The sequence below is a fragment of the Gymnoscopelus braueri genome, assembly GCF_963280865.1.
Source record: "Gymnoscopelus braueri genome assembly, chromosome: 21".
NCBI lineage: Eukaryota > Metazoa > Chordata > Actinopteri > Myctophiformes > Myctophidae > Gymnoscopelus > Gymnoscopelus braueri.
In genome coordinates this window covers 49,195,485-49,218,787 of record NC_137623.1, presented here as the reverse complement: position 1 = coordinate 49,218,787, position 23,303 = coordinate 49,195,485, and the positions used below count along the sequence as shown (strand labels likewise).

The 23,303-nt window shown below is 42.4% G+C and overlaps 1 protein-coding gene across 3 annotated transcripts in view; it reads left to right on the top strand.

Moving 5' to 3' along the window:
* The window catches only part of l3mbtl4 (L3MBTL histone methyl-lysine binding protein 4), a 23,244-nt gene extending 8,073 nt beyond the window's left edge, over positions 1-15,171 (top strand). The window contains exons 8-19 of one of the 3 annotated variants that reach the window (XM_080418524.1): positions 1,007-1,164; positions 2,050-2,126; positions 2,441-2,526; positions 2,632-2,742; positions 3,511-3,625; positions 5,256-5,352; positions 5,927-6,049; positions 7,183-7,275; positions 8,782-8,852; positions 9,601-9,731; positions 11,345-11,407; positions 11,819-15,171. In XM_080418524.1, the coding sequence (XP_080274650.1) occupies positions 1,007-1,164; positions 2,050-2,126; positions 2,441-2,526; positions 2,632-2,742; positions 3,511-3,625; positions 5,256-5,352; positions 5,927-6,049; positions 7,183-7,275; positions 8,782-8,852; positions 9,601-9,731; positions 11,345-11,407; positions 11,819-11,971 (1,278 nt within the window). In that variant the 3' untranslated portion in view covers positions 11,972-15,171. Of the gene's footprint in view, positions 1-1,006; positions 1,165-2,049; positions 2,127-2,440; positions 2,527-2,631; positions 2,743-3,510; positions 3,626-5,255; positions 5,353-5,926; positions 6,050-7,182; positions 7,276-8,781; positions 8,853-9,600; positions 9,772-11,344; positions 11,408-11,818 lie in introns of all 3 variants that reach the window. The other 2 variants (XM_080418526.1, XM_080418525.1) reach the window with 2 other exon arrangements.
* Positions 15,172-23,303: the final 8,132 nt, after the last annotated feature.

Here is a 23,303-nt window from a genome sequence, read left to right as displayed (position 1 = left end):
CTGTCTGAAGCAGGCATGCAAACTAGCTTTTCAGCGAAAATCTAATCCGCGTTTTGAATCCAAAATAGATTATATTTGTGAATTATGCAGATCCGAGGAGAATGGGGGGGGGGGGGGGGGGGTAAGATTATAACGTTTTACATTAAAACGTTAAATGACCATGGCCAGAAAGAAGAAGAAAAACAAAAAAAAGCTCCAATCAAGTGTTAATTTATCTGTTCTATTATTTGCTATTGTCATGTTATAAATAACATTTATTTATGATTGAGTACAAATCTGCTGGATACTGGGCAACTGTATTCACCTGTTTCCTAGGCTGTGTGTGTTTCACTTCCTGTCGATTTGATCCAATGAAATCCAATGAAACTGGTCAGATGACCAATGATATCCAATGAAATCGACAGGAAGTGAAACACACACAGCCTAGGAAACAGGTGAATAGACCAATTATTTGTTTACCAACATTGAGACTGGATGCACAGGTGATTGTTTCATACATTCAATTCTCAACCTGTTGTTTCGGGGTGCACTGGTTTCAGCACACCCCAACCCCCTCTTGTGTGTTGGCTAGTGCTGCATGCCCTAGCGAGACCTGACAGAATGGGTTTGACGCTTGCAACCAGTGTGACGTCGTCTGTTAAGGGGTCTATAGCTTAACACTGTGGTGTTCCCACCACCTAAATTGCAGTGCTCGCCCAATTTTGTTGTCACCCCTTTCACCCCTGCCCTTTTTGCATGCCTGCTGAAACTACTGAAATATAACATATAATCACAATGTATTTATATTCTGGTGATTCGCTCTCAAAATAAACACATTGTGAGTGTTGTAAATGTACATGGAGTCTGACATTGTGAGTGTTGTAAATGTACATGGAGTCTGACTGACATGATAACGCCTGATTTATGCTCTATCGTACGACTGTGTCACATGCTGGACATGGCTGATCTACAAGCTCACAAGCTGTGAGCGTTATTATTATTAGTTAACAGTATTTCTTTGTGTTAGCTCTCTACTAGCGCCACCTCTCAGTTTGAGGTGGGAATGCGCCTGGAGGCGGTGGACAGGAAGAACCCGTTTCTGGTGTGTGTGGCGTCCATCGGTGATGTCATCGCACAGCGCTTCCTGGTTCACTTTGACAACTGGGATGACACCTACGATTACTGGTAAGCAGGGATGGGGGTCGAGGATCACGGAATCAATTCCGACGTCATTGAGAATCGGAAATCAATACGTTTTTGGCTTATCAGTTCTCTTATCGCATCTAGCCACTGCCAGACCTGACATGACGTCGTGTCTCGAGAGACGAGTGTCATGTCATTGAAATCAAATCACTGGCACAAAAAAACCACCACCGGCTTTGTCAGGCGTCTATGCGAGCACAACTGGCCCGTGTTCGGGGGAGGGAAGCCTGGGCGGGGAGGGTGATATTGGTCATTGCATGTACTCCTACGCGTTGGAACGGCACCTGTCAGCAGGGAGTGTTGGGCGGGAGGAGTAGGACGAAGGCTCTACATCCTGCCGGTGGGGGCTCCTCACTGGCAGGTGAGTCAGTAGAATACGACAGCAGTGACACTGAAATGTGTGTGGGGAGGAATGAATTGGCATTATGACTACATTTGGGAGTAAAATACGGTAAAAAATTATTGGCTACTCTTAATTTTGAAAAAAATAAAAAGACAAAAAACAAACAAATCACTGGCACAAAAAGCATATGTCATTCTAAGAAAGCTTTTGACTTCTGTTGAAATGCCTCCCAACCACCAGTAAAAACAAGGAACATAAATTCAATGGCTGCCATACGCATATTGCTTCAATGTTGTGCATAAGTTGAAGCCAACATGCTCTATCTTTTGATTGTCTAGTGATAGAGTTCCTCAGATTATCACCAATTTGCCAACGGCTTCTAATAATAGAAAATGTTCGATAGTGGGATTGATAAGGAATCGGATCAATAAGCAGGATCAAAAAGGGGGAAAAAATTAAGAGTGGTATGATAGCTGATGAATATATTGTTTATTGATAACAATGTATGGATTATTGATTGACAGGTGTGACAGCAGCAGTCCGTACATTCACCCTGTGGGCTGGTGTGAGGAAAACAAGAGACCACTGACTGCACCTCAGGGTACACACACACACACACACACACACACACACACACACACACACACACACACACACACACACACACACACACACACACACACACACACACACACACACACACACACACACACACACACACACACACACACACTTAACTATTTACAATGAAGGCATTTAGCAGACACTTTTATGCAGAGCAACTTACAGAATAGGCTAGGAATTAAACACTAGAATCCTAGCATCTCTATTCTGGGTGGAGTATTTGTAGTAATACAAAGTGTGTGTGCGTGTGCGTGTGTGTGTGTGTGTGTGTTTGCTTGCGTGTGTGTGTAGGACATCCCAGTCCAGAGAGCTTCCTGTGGTCAGAGTACCTGGAGAAGAATAAGTGGACGGCTGTTCCCACATCTGCTTTTACTGTGGTACGCACGCTCACACTTGCACTCTCTCAACTCTCTGACAAATCACTGCTCCATTGAATTTCAGGATGATTGACAGTTGTGTGTGTGTGTCTGTCGTCCAATCAGAGAGCTCCTCATGGTTTCTGTGTCAACCAGAAACTGGAGGTGGTCGACCGGAGGAACCCCATGTTGATCCGTGTCGCCACGGTAACAGAGACGGACGAATACAGAGTTAAGGTACTGTGCGTGTGTGTGTGTGTTTAGAGGTCTGCATGGGTCCACAAAGTTGGACCCATTCCGATGAAACGGACCCAAGGATTATTGGAGAATATCAGATCTGAAGTAGTAGTTTGGATTTGCAGTGGTCCAGAACTGCTGATCCAACCAATATGCCCATATATGGACATGCTAATATATGGGCATATACTGATGACATCAGGGATCTCCATATATGGGCATAAAAGGGACAAGGACTGACAGATACAGAGATCTCCGTATATGGGCTTAAAAGGAACACAGGTAGACAGACAGATACAGAGATCTCCATACAGTACTATGGGTACAAAAGGGACACTGACAGACAGGCACCACAGATACTCTGACAAAGCCCCTGACACTGACTCAGACATATTGGTTCGGATCGGCTGTGCAACGTAGGTGTGAGGGTTATAAAAAATAACAGACAGATGAATTCAGTGATTGATCAGAATCAAGCATTAAACCACACTGCGTAATAAATAATTATATTTTCAGCCAGGCTTTGTAAAACCATGCTTATGTCACATGCCTGTCTTTAAATTACCAAATTCAATCAGATAAGTGTGTTAGGGAACAGACAGTTTTGCCCACTCTCACACGTGTGTGTGTGTGTGTGTGTGTGTGTGTGTGTGTGTGTGTGTGTGTGTGTGTGTGTGTGTGTGTGTGTGTGTGTGTGTGTGTGTGTGTGTGTGTGTGTGTGTGTGTGTGTGTGTGTGTGTGTGTGTGTGTGTGTGTGTGTGTGTGTAGGTTCATTATGACGGCTGGTCAGACAAGTTCGATTTGTGGTGTGACAGTGAGCTCAGTGACCTTCATCCTGTTGGCTGGTGTCACCAAACAGCACACCCCCTAGAGGCACCTCCAGGTACTGACTATTACTGCTATTTGCGAACGCCGCGCAAGTGAAGCTTACTATGAAACCGTGCTCGGCTTGTGTGTCTGTGTGCAGTCTGTGTGCAGTCTGTGTGTCTGTGTGCAGTATTGTTTGCAGCCTGTGTGCAGCCGCGCCCCCATGTGACTCACGCTCTCATTGGCTGCTGACAGAAGTGCCCCTTGGTGACTAATTACACTCTGAGAGAAATATAGCAGCTACAGTCAAAAATAACACATCTAAAAGCATGTACACGAGTTCATCTATTGGGATATTTAATAATTCCATGTCATTTGTGCATATTTCAGGCCGGATGGCAAGTTGAAAACGCCTTAGTTTGAGGACAGTTTTCTATTTTCAAGCTGCGTTCGCTTCCCGCGTTCGCACGTCTTACTTGTACTAGTACTACTGCTATACTGCTACTAGTAATATTAATTAGATAAGGACTTAGTTATTTTAATTATTTGTTTGTTTGTTTATTTGGCAAAAGACACATTTATAACAAGTATATTGCACCAGATATAGCTAAGCAAAGATGGAACAATGTGTAAACATGATCATAATAAAGGTTCGAGTAATAAACATAAAACTGATCAAATACAACTAGGAGCTATTAATTTAAAATTATTCAAAGTACTGCACTCTCTGACATTTTGTCCAAATGATGTTCCACTGGCCATCTGCTAGGATTGGAGAAAGTCAGTGGTTCTCAAATGTCAAGGACCCCCAATATGTATTTGTCGGACCCCCATTTGAAAATATGTTGTGCCAGGGACCCCCATACAAGATTGGTGTAAAAATATTAAATGTTATTAGTTTATTTTTTAATAGCCGATCTACAACTCGCTTGTAGATCGGCTATTTTCAAACAGCCGGTGTACATAGGGTTAAAGTGGTTAAACTGATTTTGATGCTTTATTAACTAATTTAGTTGGGGACCCCTGGAACCCCCTCAAGGACCGTCCTTTGAGAACTGCTGGTCTAAAGTTATATGACACAACACTGCCCTCTAGTGGAGGATCTTGTTGACATCGCAGTTTGATACAAATAAGCAGGGACAGAGCAAAACAAACAAAAGCCATTAACATTACAGCCATTACAAAGGCCAAGTGATATTCCTTGATACTAGAGCGGCCTACTGGGGAACGATGCAAGTTGGAAATGCATGCCCCACCCAGTTATGCATTACCCGTTCTAACAGTCTGTCTGTCTGTCTGTGTCCCTTTTATGCCCAAATATGGAGTCCAGGTCAGTCTATGACGCCAGTACTGTAACTCCGTATATGGGGATTTGTGTTTTATCGACCGACTTCCCACTTGGCGCATCACTCCCTCGGGTCTTCAGCGATACGCGCGCCGAGTTTGAAGTCGTTCAGTCTCATGTATGGGCATATTGGTCGGATTGGTTGTTCTAGAGAACCGCCTATCCGACCGACTCGACACAGGGCACCGCACTTCCTCGGGTTGTCGGCGACGTGTGTCGATTTTGAAGTCGGTCGGTCTCGACATACGTGAACTAGAGACAGACAGAGATGTTGCTCATTTATAGTAGGAGGTTTACAGTGGTGATAGGAAGGTTTAAAAACTACAGCTGCTACTACCACTAATGCTAATATATTTTTTAGGCCCCTCCCCCATCCCCTCCTCTCAGGGGGCGTGTCCTACTCCAGGATGTCGAGGTGTCGGCCATGTTAGAGGTGCAAAATACACAGGACACCACAGGTCAGTGTTTTATACACACACACACACACACACACACACACACACACACACACACACACACACACACACACACAATGTCTCTGTATAATAGTGCTGTCAGAATTGGCCCAGTGCTCTCTCTAGTGTGATAAAATGAATGATTCATACCATCATTTTAATAAGCTTAAATATATGTACTGTAATGATTTAGATACAAGCCCAGACTTGTCCCGGAGAATGGTGAGGCGGGGTGTACCTGATTTATGCTTAGCTGCATCACAGTGTCCCATGGTCATCATGATTTGTGTGCGTGGGGATCTCATTTTAAACAAGCTTAGTGCTTTATGAGCCTTCCAGTTTAGTAGACCTTGTATTGTGAATTTGTACTGTTGTTCTCATATCTTACTAAATAAAGTACATCAATCAATCAATGGCAAACACAGCTGATCTAAAAGCCCACAATGCGTTGCATCCGCGACGAGTTGTGGTCATGTAGATTGGCTCGTGTTCGGTGTGCAACACCATCGTATAACGAGTTTGATTTGAAGCTGCTTGTGTGTCTCTCTCTCTCTCTCTCTCTCTCTCTCTCTCTCAGTGCCTTCGGTTGTCCATATTCAGACATGAACATGCGTAAGGAGGTGGCTCTTCCTGACCGGCTGGGCGGAGACAAAATCATCACCTTGGTGCCGCTCACCCTCATACGCCCCGACACACACAGGTACAACACTCACACACACACACACCTCCCTCCTCCCTCCTTCACAGTCCATCGTAGTCGAAGATGACGCAGCTTCCTTTTGCTGTGATGAGTTTGTCGGTGGTTATCTTCGCTGGCGACGATGCCACTGTAGATGACTATGATGAAGCCCGATTCTGGAGCCACATATCCTGCCACAGTTAGGACATGTGAGGCCGGGAGGTCAGGAGGCAGAGATGATGCTGGATCAGCAGGGAGGTGTCTTCGCTGGCGCCGCACCGGTCGTTGTTGGGTGCGTTTCTCCTCGAGGTGGGTGACCCCATCATGGCATAAAGAACGCCAGAGTGGCCGATAAGCTGCTGCTGACTCCAGATCGTTGGGCTTGATGTTGCACCTCTTTAGAGTCTGTTCCAGGATTTGCCCATAAAGCACTTGATGGGGTAAACGGCAGCCAGGCATCCGGATGACGTGGCCGACCCATTAAAGATTGTCTATGCAGGCGAGAGTTGCCTTTGTGTCAGCATTTGACAGTGCAAACGGCGTCAGTGCATTGGAGAGTGTCACTATGGCGGACACGGTCCTGCGTCTGATGTTGAATGCATCAAGGCGTCTGATGTGACGGCGATAGACAGTCCAGGCTTCTGACCCACACACACACACACACACACACACACACACACACACACACACACACACACACACACACACACACACACACACACACACACACACTGCTCTGTAGACTGCGACTTTCGTCGGCGTTCTTATAGGGGTTTGTTTTCAAACACACAAGAGCGCAGTCTGTCAAAATCATAGGAGGCTAGGTTGATACGGGCCTGGATGTCATCATCAATTTGATGACCATTGGTTTGTGAGATTAACTCCAAACACACAGTGAAGTAGAAAAAAGGAGGTAGAGTGGTCACTTGGGAATCGGAATGTTCCCGGTTAAATCCCGGGCTGAGCCGACTTCAGACCGGGCAGCACGCTTCCTAAGGTCCTCGGCGACACACACGACAGGTTCGAAGTTGATCGGTGAGACGGTTCTCGAGATACGGCAAGGACATTTTTCCATTTATTGAGAGGTGGGAGCATAAAATAAATGTGTGTGTGTGTGTGTGTGTGTGTGTGTGTGTGTGTGTGTGTGTGTATAGGTGTGTCACAGAGGAGGAGGAAGACAGACAGGAGTCGTCTCTGGGAGAGAGGCTGGTGCTCAGATTGGGGAAGAGACCCAGAGACACAGACAGGTAGACAGACAGATTACACACACACACACACACACACACACACACACACACACACACACACACACACACACACACACACACACACACACACACACACACACACACACACACACACACACCACTGGGGCAGTACTAGGCTTTGGGCGATACCATAGAGTTATAATATATCTAGAGTGGTAACCGAAAATGTCCGGCCATTCATTTCCATGGAGTTGCTCACCCAGCGCGTACTCCCTTTTTCCCTCCTTGTTCCTTGTTCCTCCTTGTGTTGGTCTTGACTCTTGATGATGTCGTTGGGCCCTTCTGTGTCGCTTCGCGTCGTCTAGCATGGGTCTGTCTAGCATGCGCTGTACTGTCTACATGCAACCCCTCGTGAGTCCCATTAGTTTGAAACCATTGTATTGGGCCCAGCTGCACTTCCGGAGTCGGCCACCAGGAGACTTGAGCTTCACTTTTCCCTCCTGGTTCTGGGGGCTTGCTATTTTCCCATGGTGATTTGTGGCCATTAAAAACTGACGATACATTGACGATAAGATTGCCTGCGGAGGTGTCATACTGTATACGGTAAAGATTTACTTTGCACAAGGTTAGAGGAATTACGGTAAAGCTGAAGGCCATCGCCTGTTGTTTTGGTTTTGAGGCAGAGTTGGACCTGTTGCTTGCAAAAATGGAAATATTTATTTGAGACTCAGAGTGTTATTGAGAGAGTTTAATAAAAGAACATTAATGGACTAAATAAGCTTCAGTCGTTTTTTTTTACAGAGGGAGTTACGTTATAGCACAGAGCTCTGTGAAATAAATGCCTGCATGGACGATCTTTAAGAATCAAAGTAAAATGTAACCTCTTGTATACTAGGTTTTACCCAGATGCCCACGGTGAAACATTAAAACGTTGGATTTAATTATGTAACATGTGAGCGGTAATGCAGCTGCCTTGTATTTCACATGTTACAATAACAGTGTCTCCTCTATTCAAACGATGACGTCCTTTTTAAAAGTATGTGTCTGTGCTTCGTGCAACAATATCACAGCATCATGTTCCTTTTAACCATAGACTGTAAAAGCAAATAGGGACAAAGGGAGTGGAAAACGGAAAAGACACTAGTATAAAGCCCTGAGGGACTCCGGTCAACCATATAGGATTTAAGCGGTTAATGGCCTTAATATCGGCGTAGTTCCATCGGCGATAGACGATGACATCGGAACAAGCCTAAACAGTAGTGTTGATTAATGTATTTTATTGAATCCATTTTATACAATTTCATCTTTTATAAATCAATAGAATCATTTCCCTTCATATTTATGTCGACAATAATCTCAAAATCAAAAAAGCAATGTACCTACATGATAAGATACTTTAATGACAACAACAAAATCTTGATATTGTAACATTCAAAATATCCTTTACTAAAATAATTTCACTGTGAAAATAATGAGTCAGAATCTTATGTGTTTCTCCAGACCATGTGCATAAAGTAATGACCTTATGCCCCCCCCCCCTCCCAGCTCTCAGCCAACCAAAGTCTGTCGAGTCAAAGAGGAGGAGGTGGAGATACCAGTGAGAGCCTCCGTTGCAGGTTAGTGTGGGTGTGGGTGTGGTTATAGTGTTAATAAGCAGGTGAGTAGTCTGACTGTACTTAATTGATGATATGGAGCAGAAACGCTGTGCGCAAAAAGCGTCACGAACGCGCACAAGTCTGGTACTCAAAACATTTTCCCAATATTGGCAGGTCTGGAATCACATTTCTAACAGACCACAGACGGACGCTGTAATGACAACAGAGCTACCAAAAGTGTTTATTTTATTTTTATTTTATTGATTGATTGATTGAATATTGTATTAACAGTTTTAAACTATCAACGTTACAAAAAGCTAAATGGTTTAATCACAAAGCCAAAGGCTTTAAACGTTGTGGTTCATGTGCACTTCTATACAAGCAACAAAATAAAAACAATACATATAAAAATATGCGGTTCAATCAATTCATGTTGATGTCTCCAGATCACTCTGCATTATGCACTCTGTCTGTTATCATTAATATTAACATGAATTATAATATTGTCGCTGTCGGGTGGAAACTTCATACTGGTATGTCCAAAACTGTTACTTTTCAGGATTAATATTCCAAGATAGCAAAAATAGCAGATCTACAAACTCAAAATGCGTAGGGCATTAATTTATGAAAAAAACATCTTTTTTGTTTTTTAAATATGGAGATGTTAATATGTGATTCCAGTCTGTTAACATCCATATATAATATTAACATTATGGATATAATATTCATATTAATGTTAATATCAATATCTTTATGAATATGTTAACAGGTGATTCCAGCATCCATCAGTCGGTGTTCCAGTCCAGAGAACTGCCTCTGTGCTGGGAGCAACACAGCAAACTGATGCCTTCACTGAGCCACCTGGAGCCTTCTACTGTACAACACTGGTCCATAGAGCAGGTAACTACCTTCTACTGTACAACACTGGTCCATAGAGCAGGTAACTACCTTATTCTGTACAGCAGGGGTTCCCAACCACCGCTCCGCGGACCGGGGGCGGTCCACGGGACATGTACCACCGGTCTGCGAGAAGGTGGTCCAAGGATTAGAAGTTGGTTATAAAGATACCAAGGATTCGTCAGTGATGTGACATCACTGACGAATCCTTGGTATCTTTATAACCGAACATAATGGCGTACTATGTCCGTGCTACTTCCGTGTTGCATAGCAGTGATATCACTGTCGAATCCTTGGTATCTTTATCCTAGCCTTTGAGCGTGTGTTGATCAGCAGCGTCACTACGAGCTGTATTTTGTCACGCTCGCGTTGATGAAACACAAACGGGATTATCATTTCATGTGAACATTCAAGTACAACTTAGAAGATGTAACCCAGGTAAAGCCTTGGGTCAAGACGGTCACCAAGACTAATACAGACATAAAGATTTTTTAATCATCCTATCCTTGTTAATATATCGCCATTTAGGTCAATGATATACCATTATGTAGTGATAACATATAAATAGCAGCCTGTCCTCAATTCAAACAACTTTATTTTCCTTTCGGAACTTCGTTTGTGCAGTGGTTAAAAAGACAAACATACATATAATCAATACATATATACCTATGTCACTATAAAAGACACAAAGTACATTTAAAACTACTACTTAAAAGCATGATAAAACTTAAAAGCATGGTAAAAAATTATATATTATATTGCAACCTATGTGTTAGCGTGTACACTACTAGCGTCCATCAGGTGGAATAGTCCAACGTGCTTGAGGGAGGGAGGGAGGGGGAGGGGGGCTCCACCAGACCTAGATGTTCAGCAGTCTGATGGAGGTAGGTACAAAGCTATCTGAGCCCCTTTTTGTGAGTTTCGAAGCTCTGTAACGACGGCCTGAGGGCATCAGTTTGTAGTGTGTGTGAAGTGTGTGTGTATTGTCCTTAACTATTTGAGAGGCCTTCTTTACTGTCTGTTTCTTGTGGATGCTGCTGAGTAGAAAGCCTGCAGGATTGATGGTCGGACCTGACTCTGTGTTTTGGTATTAATAATGAGCGACCCCCCCACCCCACCCCCCCCCGGGACCGAACCGAGCCGAACCATGCCGGTCCGTGAACATTTTATGCACTGTTGGCCGGTCCGTGGTAACAGAAAGGTTGGGAACCCCTGCTGTACAGCACTGGTCCATAGAGCAGGTAACGACTAACTAGGTCTACTTTTGCAAAAGTATTTACTAAATAATAACTACATTGGATCCATTGGAACACAGGTTATTTTGTTTTGTTTTGTAACGGTTTTGGACATACAGTACAAGGTTTCCACCCGACAGCTAGCCTGGTAAAACATTCCGGTCGCGTGAATCAACATTATCTTAGTGTAAATTATGATGGTTTACCAGTCTACCCGACAGCGACGATATATATAGCTTCCTTTATCCGTGAACTGAGACTGAAAACGAATGTCGTTTCCCAAGCTTGTGCATATACTATAGTTATTGCAAACACAGATAAAATATACATATATATATATATTGTGTGTGCGTGTGTGCGTGTGTGTGTGTGTGTGTCTAGGTATCAGAGTTTGTCCAGTCTCTTCCTGGCTGTGAGGATCAGGCCAGTCTGTTCAGAGAGGAGGTGAGCACATATTTAATGAACACTGGGACAGATATTTTAGGGGCAATTTTGTGTCATAATTAATTAATTAATTTGCACGATAAGAACAAAGTATACAAAAGTTAGGTTTATGTAAGGTTGTTAACTTGACTTCGGTTCTATAAGCTGTGGTTTCAAAACTATTCAATCTAATATTAACCAACATCTCATTCTTTTGCTATGATTTTCTGCTCTCATATGAAATGAAAAAACACAAATGCAAAAATGCTCAATGACCAGTTGTTAATCAAAAAGGATAGCACACACACACACACACACACACACACACACACACACACACACACACACACACACACACACACACACATCAATTCCATGTATTAGTTTGATTGACTGTTTCAGCCCTAATTGCGAAGTCTGTCCGTCTCTCAGCAAATCGATGGGCGGGCCTTCCTGCTCCTCACCCAACAAGACATCGTCAGGATCCTGTCAATCAAACTCGGCCCCGCCCTCAAGATCTACAACTCCATTCTGATGTTCCGACATGCCGAGAGCAAGCCAGTGGCCAGAGGCGTGGACCCATGACCCGGCTGGACCAATCACAGCAAAGCTCCAATTTACTGACTCATCCATTCCAGGAAGTCTCTCCTCACATGAACTTAAATCATGAAGACTGCGTCTGAAATGACATGCTACATGCTAACTAGTATGCTATCTTTCAGTATACTTTTGAGTGCATACTCCATTACTTACTAATGAGACCACACGGAATGAAAGTGCACCATCTTGTGACAAAGCAGAGGTACTACACATGCACATTCCCACCTCATCCCCTCATATTGCAGTTAAAGTCATACTGTGTGACATTTTAAATTACACAAAAGTTATGTTTGATATAATCTTTCATTGGTATATTTTTCACAAGAGCCATTCCACATGAATGTGTTTCTCTCTTTTAGAGTCTAAACACTATTAAACCCTTGTCTCTCTTCCCCCTACACTCAGGCCAAAATGACGTAGGCACAGGAAATGTACCTGAAATGTATGTATTTATTTATGTATGTATTTCAACGTGTCACAACCTGTTGCTGCGTTCCAAAATATCCTCTGGTGCGGCAGCATTCCTTTTTTGAGCTGTACTTCCGTACGGACAAACGACAACAGAGGTGTCGCCAAAAAGAGGACTGAAATAAATGTTACACAGTATGACTTTAAACGATGTTTACTGGACATGTCGTCGTTTTCAACAAATAACTACATCCTACATGTGTGTGATAGAAGAGTAATTGTTGTTACGACGGAGACTCGGTCGCTATGTTGTTATCGCAACTAACACTGTAGTTACACTGCATTGTGGGACACTTAAATAGATTTATTTCAGCATGGTGTCCAATATTGCACATTGTAATATAGGGATGGGACGATAATTGTTCTTATCATTTATCGTGATAAAAAACAAACGCTCACAATAATCGTACACTATCATACACTGGGATGAATTTGCTTTTGCTGAGCTGCATGTCTGGTACCACTTAAACCTATAGTATTCTTTATTAATTCTACACCAAATCTCTGTGCCAAAAATAGCCAATCTACACAGCTTGTGAGCTTGTAGATCTGCTATTTTTGCTGAACGTTCCTCCCCATAATAGGGATGTCGGGGTACAAGTGGTTATCAGAAGTGTCTTTTGTAAGATTTTTTAAGCATATTTTGAGAATCGCGATAATATCGTTAATCACAATTATTTTGGCAATAATAATTGTGACGTGAAATGTTCATACCGCCCCATCCCTAACATTTCTTGAGTTTAGAATGCATTTCACATACTAATGAGTAGCTACTAAGCTTTCAGACATTCTATAAAGTCTCATATACTAATTTGGCATGTTAAATACTAGGTTAGTATGGAATTTCGGACGCAGCCAATAGTGAATGAATTAAATTAAGTTAATTTGATTAACGACATCCTCTCCTCTCTTCATATCATGCCCTCTCATCATCCTGTTTTCACCTCTCTTGTATCCATGCTAATAATTGGACGACGGCCACATGAAGTGACCCCTGGTTTCCATAGCTGCTGTCCCCCCCCTAACATCCTCCATTTTGAATTTCCTCATTCATTTTGATGTTGATATCATATTATTTCATTAATTAATGTATTATGATAGCAGTAACTATCAAACAACCCCCCTCCCCCCCACACCACCACCACCACACACACACAGAAATAAAACAAATAATGCCACTTGTTTTACATGTCATGTATATCTCAAAATCTACCAAAAAACACAGATTATAATTTGGAAATCTATTTTATACCCTGGAAAATATATTTTTTAGATATATTTTGATCATTGTATTTTTGCAATACCTTTTGGACCAATTGTACGTTTTGACAATATTTGTCTTGGATGTGACTTCAGATAATAACAAATAATGAGAAATGATGAGAAATAATTAACAATATCTTCTGAACACTTTGTATACATGCACGGCTGTCAGTTAGCTTGTGCTAACTACTGACCACTATAGGTAGCAGGCTAAGCTAATTGTACGTTAGCTGGTGCTAACTACTGGCCATTACATCTAGCTAAATTAACTGTTGGTTAGCTGGTCATAACTACTGGCCGTTATAGAGCGTGCCAAAAATCCTGAAGGGGGCGTCAACAAGTGTCTTTTGGTAGCGGCGGACATCTTTGAGGGGTAAAAACCAGGTTGACTTAACATTGACCAATGCCCCCCCCCCCCCGTGGTGGTGACGACACGTTGGCACGCTCTATAGCTAGGTGCTTAAGCTAACTGTACGTTAGTTGGTGCTAACTGCTGGCCGTTATAGCTAGCTGGCTAAGCTAACTGTACGTTAACTGGTGCTAACTACTGGTCGTTATATCTTGCTAAGCTAACTGTTGGTTAGCTTGTGATAACCGCTGGCCGTTATAGCTAGCTGGCTAATCTGACTGTTAATTAGCTGGTCCTAAGCACAGGCCATTACATCTAGCTAAGCTACATCTAGCTAAGCTAAGTGTATGCTAGTTTGTGAGGACTTCTGGCCACTTGTGATAACGACTGGCCGTCATAGGTAGCTGGCTAAGCTATCTGTACGTTAGCTGGTGCTAAGTACTGGCCGTTATAGATAGCTGGATAAGTTAATGTTAACTTGTGCTAACTACTGTCCGCTAGAGATATTTTGCAAAGTAGTCTAATTTTGTTTCCAGTTTAATTTAAGGCTTCTTGAAAGAATCAGGTATTTCTGAATATTACAAACATCTAAAATGAGTGTTGATATAATGAAAATTGTCACTGTTGGGTGGAAACCTTGTATGTTCAAACGTTTTTTTTAACCAAAATAAATACATAAAAAAACAATTTTGAAAATATCCAAGTGACAAACTCACAACACGTTGTGATGTGACGCTTGTAGATCTGCTTTTGTGTAACACTCTTGTATGATAAAGTGATTCATCATATGAGGATTTCTGATTTCTGCCTGACAGTGACAATATATTAGATTTGTTACTGCTGTCTGTACCGTCCACACAGATATATTTATTTTCATATAAACAATATTCAGGAACATAATGTTAAAAATATGATAATATATTCCCTGAGTGATTTTTGAAATGCCAAATGGATATTTTTTTTTGTTTTTGTTTTTGAAACTGAGAAAATAAATCTGGATTAGAATTCAGGTGTTTGCATATTGTTTGGTGATACACTTTATTTATATATTATGACATTATGGACGTCAAAGACTTAAAAAAGTAAACGTTGTTCTTTCTCTTCAGTCTGAAGTAATGAGTTGTTATTGTGGTGACACACACACGCACACGCACACACACACCATTTAGCTTTTTTTTTAAAGTTGAAAACAGCAACCATATATTATTTTATTATTATATATTATGTATATAATATGTGTATGTATGTATGTATATTCATATTTAATATCATATTTAATATTTGATTTTATATCTACATTTATTTTACAAATGAGAGGCCAAATACAGGCCAACATATTTTGTTTCAGGGACCCCCCAGAAGCAAAGTGTTGAGTCAAAAATTTGCTTTAAAAATTTATATATATTCAAAGATTTGCTCAAATGTTATTCCAAAAAATAGCAGATCTACAAGCTCAATCCAAGCTATGAGCTTGTATATCTGCTATTTTTGAATTGCCAAAGAAATCTTAAAATGACACAGACACGATCCCGGTCTTAATGGATTAACCCCCTGTCCGTCCGTGCGTCCTGTCTGTGTGTGTGTGTGTGTGTGTGTGTGTGTGTGCGTCCGTCCGTCCGTCTCTGAGCAGCTAATCTGGCACGCTGGACCGATCAGCGTGAAATTGTGCATGCAAACTCCCTGGAAGCCAGAGCAGAACCAGTGGCCTAACATTTTTCACATCAGCCTGTTTTAACGCCAGCAGGAGGCTGTTTTTAAAACACATGTTTTGCTGTTACTCTATTTATATTTTAGTTGGGTGGTGGGGTGTCGTGTCATTTGTAAAGGCTGCGTTGTTGGTCATCGCAAGAAGGATGTTGTTGAGGATGAACTTCAACATAAAACCTAAGTTGACCAATCATGATACGTTAAACTAATCAGTTTGAGTCTTATTTTTAAATCCCGCTTTAGGAAGTTGAAAGTTACTAGCTGCGACTGCGGCCTGCAGTCAGAGTTTAATATATCGGGTGCTTGCCTGCAGTAACTGGGGGCCATGCCGCGGTGTTGGGGACTGGGGATGTCTGAATGACAAATTAATGGATAATAAGTTTGTGAATCGTTTCGCTAAACTTTTTAACAACGTGAAAACCATGCATTGTGGACTAGTACCGATCATTCGACCATCCGTTGCAGTGGTGAGTGAGTGGGTTGTTTTTTTTACGTCGTGTCTGTCTGCGCTCTGCAAACTTATATCTCTAATTCTGTGTGTGTGTGTGTGTGTGTGTGTGTGTGTGTGTGTGTGTCGTACACGCGCGCTCCCTCCACATGGAGGAGGCGTTAGATATCAGCGATTTCTCTTGAAGGTAGCTCTGCTCAACTGTATTCTCCTTGGTCATGTCATCAAGACGGACCTGTCCGAATTTTTATATTTCATCCTGATTGTCTAAGATTGACTTCTACTACCTGGCCTGGCGGAGACCTGTACACCGAGGATTACATTTTTCTAGTTATATCTTGTCTTTCAGCACCACAGAGATTGTCCTCCATTGTCGAACGATCAATAGTCATATTTTTTATCGTAACTATCGTTAAATCTATTGTTAAAGCGGTGTCCAGCCACTGGGAAACAGAAGCTCCAGTTGTCAGATCAGTGCCTTGCTGAAGAGCTCTGAAGAGTTTTCATAACATGACTGAACACATGGCAACACAGAAACAAAGCTCTCTCTGTCTTGTCTTCTCTCTCTCTCTCTCTCTCTCTCTCTCTCTCTCTCTCTCTCTCTCTCTCTCTCTCTCTCTCTCTCTCTCTCTCCCTCTGTATTATTCACATCTTGCAGCAGTCTGACTGTCTCGTTGCTATGCACCACAGCCGTATCCTAGCAACAACAACATCACGGAATCTCTCTGACAACAGCAGCAACGGAGGAGAGACTCCCCCCGGGGTGTCCCGCCCCCCCCCCCCTTCCTTTTTCTCTCTCTCTCTCTCTCTCTCTCTCTCTCTCTGTCTGTGTGTTCTGCAGTTTTATCTCTTTGCAGAGAGCGTGAGGCTCTTAGAGGAAGTGCAGAGCTCCATGGCGGGAGACACGGAGACGCACCAAGGATGCACCATGACGGATATTAACCACCTGACAACTTTACACTCCAATGGTTCTGAAGGTAAGGCCAATAATATGATTATTTCCATATAATGATAAGCATGCACCCCCAAAATGCAAGTTCTGTTGTTGTTATTGTTGTATATAGCAGTAATAGTTCCTTATAGTCATTTTAAACCTATATGTTTTTGTATACTAATTATTTAAAACATTTCAGACATTATAAACCCATATGTTTTTTATCTACTAGTTATATAAACCATCTTAGATGTTATAAACCAGGTGGCCTCATGGTGGCGCTATAACTCCTTAAGTCTTGAACAACATTTATTTTTTTTTGGCTATAATTGGCTTCCAAAGTTAACAAAAACGGCAAAAAAAGTGCATCGTCCGCTCGATTCCAAATGTTATACTAATGCAGTACCCATTTATAGTGTAGCCTGATTGATTGATTGAATTAACAGTTTGCCCAAAAAAGCACAGAAAGTACAGTTCTATACACAGTCTGCTAAAAGGAGAGTAACTTTTCACACTTTTTTATGACTGTTGGTCCACATTTTGGTGACATAGCAGTAGAACGAATTTAACCCCTTGTTTGAGCCAAATCTGGGTTGAACGTGATTTGTGGAGCTCCGTTTGGTGTTGTGTTTGTGGACGTCTTTGACGTTTTTGTAGTAGTTTGACAGCTACATGGGTGTCTTATCAGTGTAGTGTAACTTGTAGACCAGGCCCATTGCAAGTTGCTGTACTCTGTTCTCTACCCTGAGTCATCCCACCCTAGCTAAATGAGCCTACCTGGTGAAGCACCTGTTTACAGTGTACTACTTGATGATGACTGTTTTTGAAATTCCACAAAGTGTGGCTGTAACTGCCTTCCAAATGCGTTTCTTTTTCTTTTTTTTTACTAGAAAACACTGTATGGCATGCAATGCAACATTCAATCTAGCCCAAACTTGAAGTGCATGTTTGTTGAAATAGTACACACACACACACACACACACACACACACACACACACACACACACACACACACACACACACACACAGACACACTCTCTACTCTCTCTCTCTCTCACACACACACACACACACACACACACACACACACACACACACACACACACACACACACACACACACACAAACATGTTAATCACTAAAACTATATAAATAGTGTCGCACTGTGAGCTTGTGTATATCGGCTTTATGGAGAAAAGAAAACTTGACAATATAATATTTTGTTAGTTTTGACTACCTGCACACACACAAACACTCTCTCTCTCTCTCCCTCTCTCTCTGGCCCAATTCCAATCCACTCCCATACAGACTCAGACTTATAGGCGCGCGTTTACGTGAAGTCTGCGAGGGCTTGAGGGCTGTCTGTCCCATTTGAAATGGTATGTCAGTGTGAGGGCTCAGGCAGAGCACTTTATGCGCCCTTTCCGTAAGTGGCTAAGGGAATTACCCACAGTTCATAGCATTACCAGGGGAATGAGCCTGAGGGGAATCCTCCAAACGTCAATCATTTAGGTACGCAAATTAGTATCGCTTCGTGGTTAGAATGTCAACAAACAGTATAGTGCTTCCTCACCGTTCTGAAAGGGAGACATAATGGAAGATATATATTTAGTAAAAAATAAGGGACACAAGATAAAAAATTAGAAAAGTAAATACAGAATATGGAAATACAATTTAAAATGAATAATATTACAACCTAACCTAATCTAATCCGCACCGGGAGTGCACTCACGTATTGGTTTGTATTGGCCAGTGTGCTCAGTGCTCAGTGTTGCCAGGTCTGCTTATTATAATTTCGCCCCAAGATTTTATTTGAAAATAGCAGATCTACAAACTCACAACGCGTCGCATCGCGACACGTTGTGAGTTTTATAACTCAAATATATATTTTTTCGAATAGCTGATGTACATGTTTAAAGTGCTTATGTGACCCATAGCATAGTCGCTTCCTTTGGGCTTGTTTTCCTAGACCTGGTTGCTTGTTTCTCTCCTAGAATCTGGCAACACTGTCAGTGCTATATATCCGAACGCACCCGTAAAGTGTCATGAATGAAGGACTCATCTAAAGTGCCGTCCCATTCCTTTTATGCCATTTGGATCCCTTGCAGCCTCTCACCCTCAAGCACTTACTTAAGTGACTCACCCTGACGTCACTTAAAAGGGCTTGAAGGGCTTAGTGCGGACATTGGGATTGGGCATCTCTCTCTCTCTGGTGATGGAGTGATGATGAAATATGATGACATCATGTCTCTCTCTCTCTCTCTCTCTCTCTCTCTCTCTGTCAGGTGATGGAGTGATGATGTAAATATGATGATCGCTACAGGGGGTTTGTTGCGTATAAACGCACGGCGAAAGGAAGACAAGAAACGACCTCCCAAACATCACAGGAAACACAAGAAGAAGAGGTACACACGCACGCACGCACGCACGCACGCACGCACGCACGCACGCACGCACGCACGCACGCACGCACGCACGCACGCACGCACGCACGCACGCACGCACACACACACACACACACACACACACACACACACACACACACACACACACTTGTTTAGGTAAGTTAATTGAAAATAATCTGTGGTCATAGATCGTCATAGAAGTGTCATTATACTGTGTGTGTGTGTGTGTGTGTGTGTGTGTGTGTGTGTGTGTGTGTGTGTGTGTGTGTGTGTGTGTGTGTGTGTGTGTGTGTAGGAGAAGTGAGGTGGTGGTCGTCAAGGGGAAGTTGGAGTTGTGTTCGTTGTCGGGCGTGGTCGCGCTGCTCGGCATCATGGTCCTGCTGGTGGGTGGAGCCATGGCCTCGCTGGGATACTGGCCCAAAGACGCAGTGTTTACCTCCATCAATACTACCATTACTACTGTTACTACCAATACTACTACTACATCATCTACTACATCTACCAATCCTGAGGTAAGTTTACCTCCGTCAATACTTCTAATGCAGTGGATCTCATAGTGGGGTATGGGCAGTGGTGTAAAGTAACTAAGTACATTTACTCAAGTACTGTACTTGAGGTAGTACAATTTTGAGGTATTTTTACTTTACTGGAGTACTTCCAATTCTCAGTACTTTTACTTTACTGGAGTACTTCCAATTCTCAGTACTTTTACTTCTACATCTCAGAGGAAAATATTATACTTTTACCTCACTACAATTATTTTAAAACTTTAGTTACTAGTTACTTTGTAGATTTTGTAGATTATTATTACAAAACATACATTAACCACTTCAGCCCTATATACATTTCGTCCATTTGAAAATAGCAGATCTACATGCTCACAATGTGACGCGATGCGACGCATTGTGAGCTTGTAGATATGCTATTTTCAAAAGATTTTTATACATTTGAAAACTTGTTAAATGGGACATGGTACTTTAAGTACATTTTGATACTAATACTTTTGTACTTTTTCTCAAGTAAAATTTTAATTCCGGACTTTTACTTAACAGAGTATTTCTACATTGCAGTATTGATACTTTTACTTAAGTAACAAATGTGAGTACTTTTTCCACCACTGGGTATGCTTTACAGTCTTAAAGTGGCTGTAAAGCAATAATAATTTGTAATAATATATATTCTCCATTTTCTCAGACAAATATGAATGATTAAGAAAATTGCTACGATTTGAAAATAGGCTTTCAAAATCGTGGGAAAAAATGCCCTCTGATCTCTGCCTTCATTGCCAGGAATGCTGGGGGCGTGTCCGCTGAAGCTTGCTATGTTTGCATAGTTCCCAGTAGGCCTGTCACACTTACATGTATTTATTATCATTACATAATCGTCTATTCGCAATTATTTGAGATAATCGCAATTATTTTTGCATAATCGTTTCCGTGTTGAAAAATATTCACCCGTTTTCAAATATTAAAAAAGCAGAAATAACAAATATATCACAGCACGTTTAGGTTGAAGATACTAAACATCTCAGTCTTTCATCTAGGGAGAAACCGGAGTCTTTAATTTTAACACAACGGACAACTTTAACAAGACCGAACGAGGATTCCTGGAGCAATTCCTCGACAGGTACACACACGCACGCACTTTATGTTATTGCATTAATATTCTCCTTATGTCACTGATTCTTTTACATTATTAAAACGACAATCCATAACTTGGATGCAGTTGTTGCCAAGTCTGCTTATTATAAGCAGACTTGGCAACTTGTAGTATGGAGTAGCATATATATTGTGGCAAACCAGGGGAAGCTCAGCCTCAGATGTCAGTCAAGCCCAGGCTGGGCCAGGTAATAGAGGGCGTATACTTTCCTGTCCAGGTTCTGCAGCCAATAGGTAGCTGGCTGTGGTCACACCTGCAGCCCATCTGACAATCAGCCAGCTGAGTATTTAAGTTGGAGCCAGACGGCAAGTAGGCAACACACTTTCTGTCATGAGTGGAAAGACGTCAGTGTAGGCCACCTGAACTCCAACACGTGGGGGAAAGCAGGGTTTCCCCCCCAATGGAATCTATAGTCACTGCTCTCTCTCTCTCTGCTCTGCCCACAGAACAGCAGAGCCCCCCGTATGTAGCATAGGCTAAAAGCCACAGCCCCAACACGAGAAGTCTCCTACGTTTGAATTTTGACCCACCACCCCTTTTCCCCAAACCTTTTGAATAAAGACCATTTAAGTTATACCACATCCGACTCTGTGTTTCCTATTTTATTGTGAATCTTACCTCCACTACCCCTGGGTTGCCACAATATATCTAGCCTATATATAACATAGGCTACTCCATACTACATTGAATTATGAAGTTGAAGTTGGGTGGCTAGACCTACTTCTTATTATCCTACAATGTATTGATTGAATATTGATATCAAAGACAAGCACAGAAAAGTACAGTTCAATACAAGGTCTGAAGAGAATTTTAAACCCCAAAAAGCACTTTGGCTTGTTTCCATTGGGGTCCTTTGTACAATACTATGCAAATAAACGAGTAGAAATCAAAAATAAACAGTTACAAATGTACAGTTACAGTAAACGGTTAAACTAAACTTCCATTCATGGGAAAATCGGCCAGAATGAATAACTGTTAAAGGCAGCAGCAAACGGAAGGGTGTTTTAAAAGGCGATCTAAAAGAACAAAGAGTGGCAGCGCGGTTGGGTTCCAGGGGCGCGGCCTCCGGAGCGAGTGCGGTGGGATTCTGAAGCACGTGTCAAATAGCCGATGTATAGGGTTCAAGTGGTAAAACTAGTCCTAGTCTCTTCTTTTGGGCTTGTTTTTGTTGACCTGGCCGCTTGTTTTTCTTGCAAAATCTGTCCGCACTGCACCAGTGTCAGCATTTGTACCGCTGAGCTAATAGAACATGGCCTCTTACACGGGAAGACATTGAATTTTCACCTTCAGGCAGTACCACCTGTCCATCTGTAGGTGTCCTACCTACCCTACCACAGTATCTAAATGTCTCAGTAGAAGAGCAGGGAGACCAAATTCAGATGCAATTCAAAGGGGCTTTATTGGCACGAGAAAACATATGTTTACATTGCCAAAGCAAGTTTCTAAATGAAAACAATTTAAAACTAAGAAATGTTATGTACAATTGAAGGGAATGCAGCAATGTGTATTAACACATGCAGTACCTTTGAGGACCCCCTGTTGAAGACCCCTGCCTTTATGAATTACTAAGCTACAGTATTTACTGTCAGACAACAAGACATAGGCTTTTTAGCAAATCTGACTCTGTCTCTCTCTCTCTCTCTCTCTCTCTCTCTCTCTCTCTCTCTCTCTCTCTCTCTCTCTCTCTCTCTCTCTCTCTCTCTCTCTCTCTCCAGGTATCTCTGCAATGAGAGGCTAAAGGTGGTGGGTCCTCTGGTCATGGGGGCGGGGCTCTTCCTGTTCATATGCGCCAACGCCGTGCTGCACGAGTCACGCGACCGCCAGACCAAAGTCATCAACCTCCGAGACATCTACTCCACCACCATCGACCTGCATCAGCACCGCCGCGCCGCGGCCAGCCCCGCCAACGGCCTCGTTAACCTCATTAACCAAAAAGATGAGGAGGACGGGGGCAAACTGACGGGAGCCGAGCCGGGGGTGTTTAGTATTTACAGTCCACTAAACTCCTCCACCTGTCCTCCCAACTGCCCCTACCCCCCTTCTCCCCTCCCCCTACACTTTATTGACCCCTACATGTACCGTGA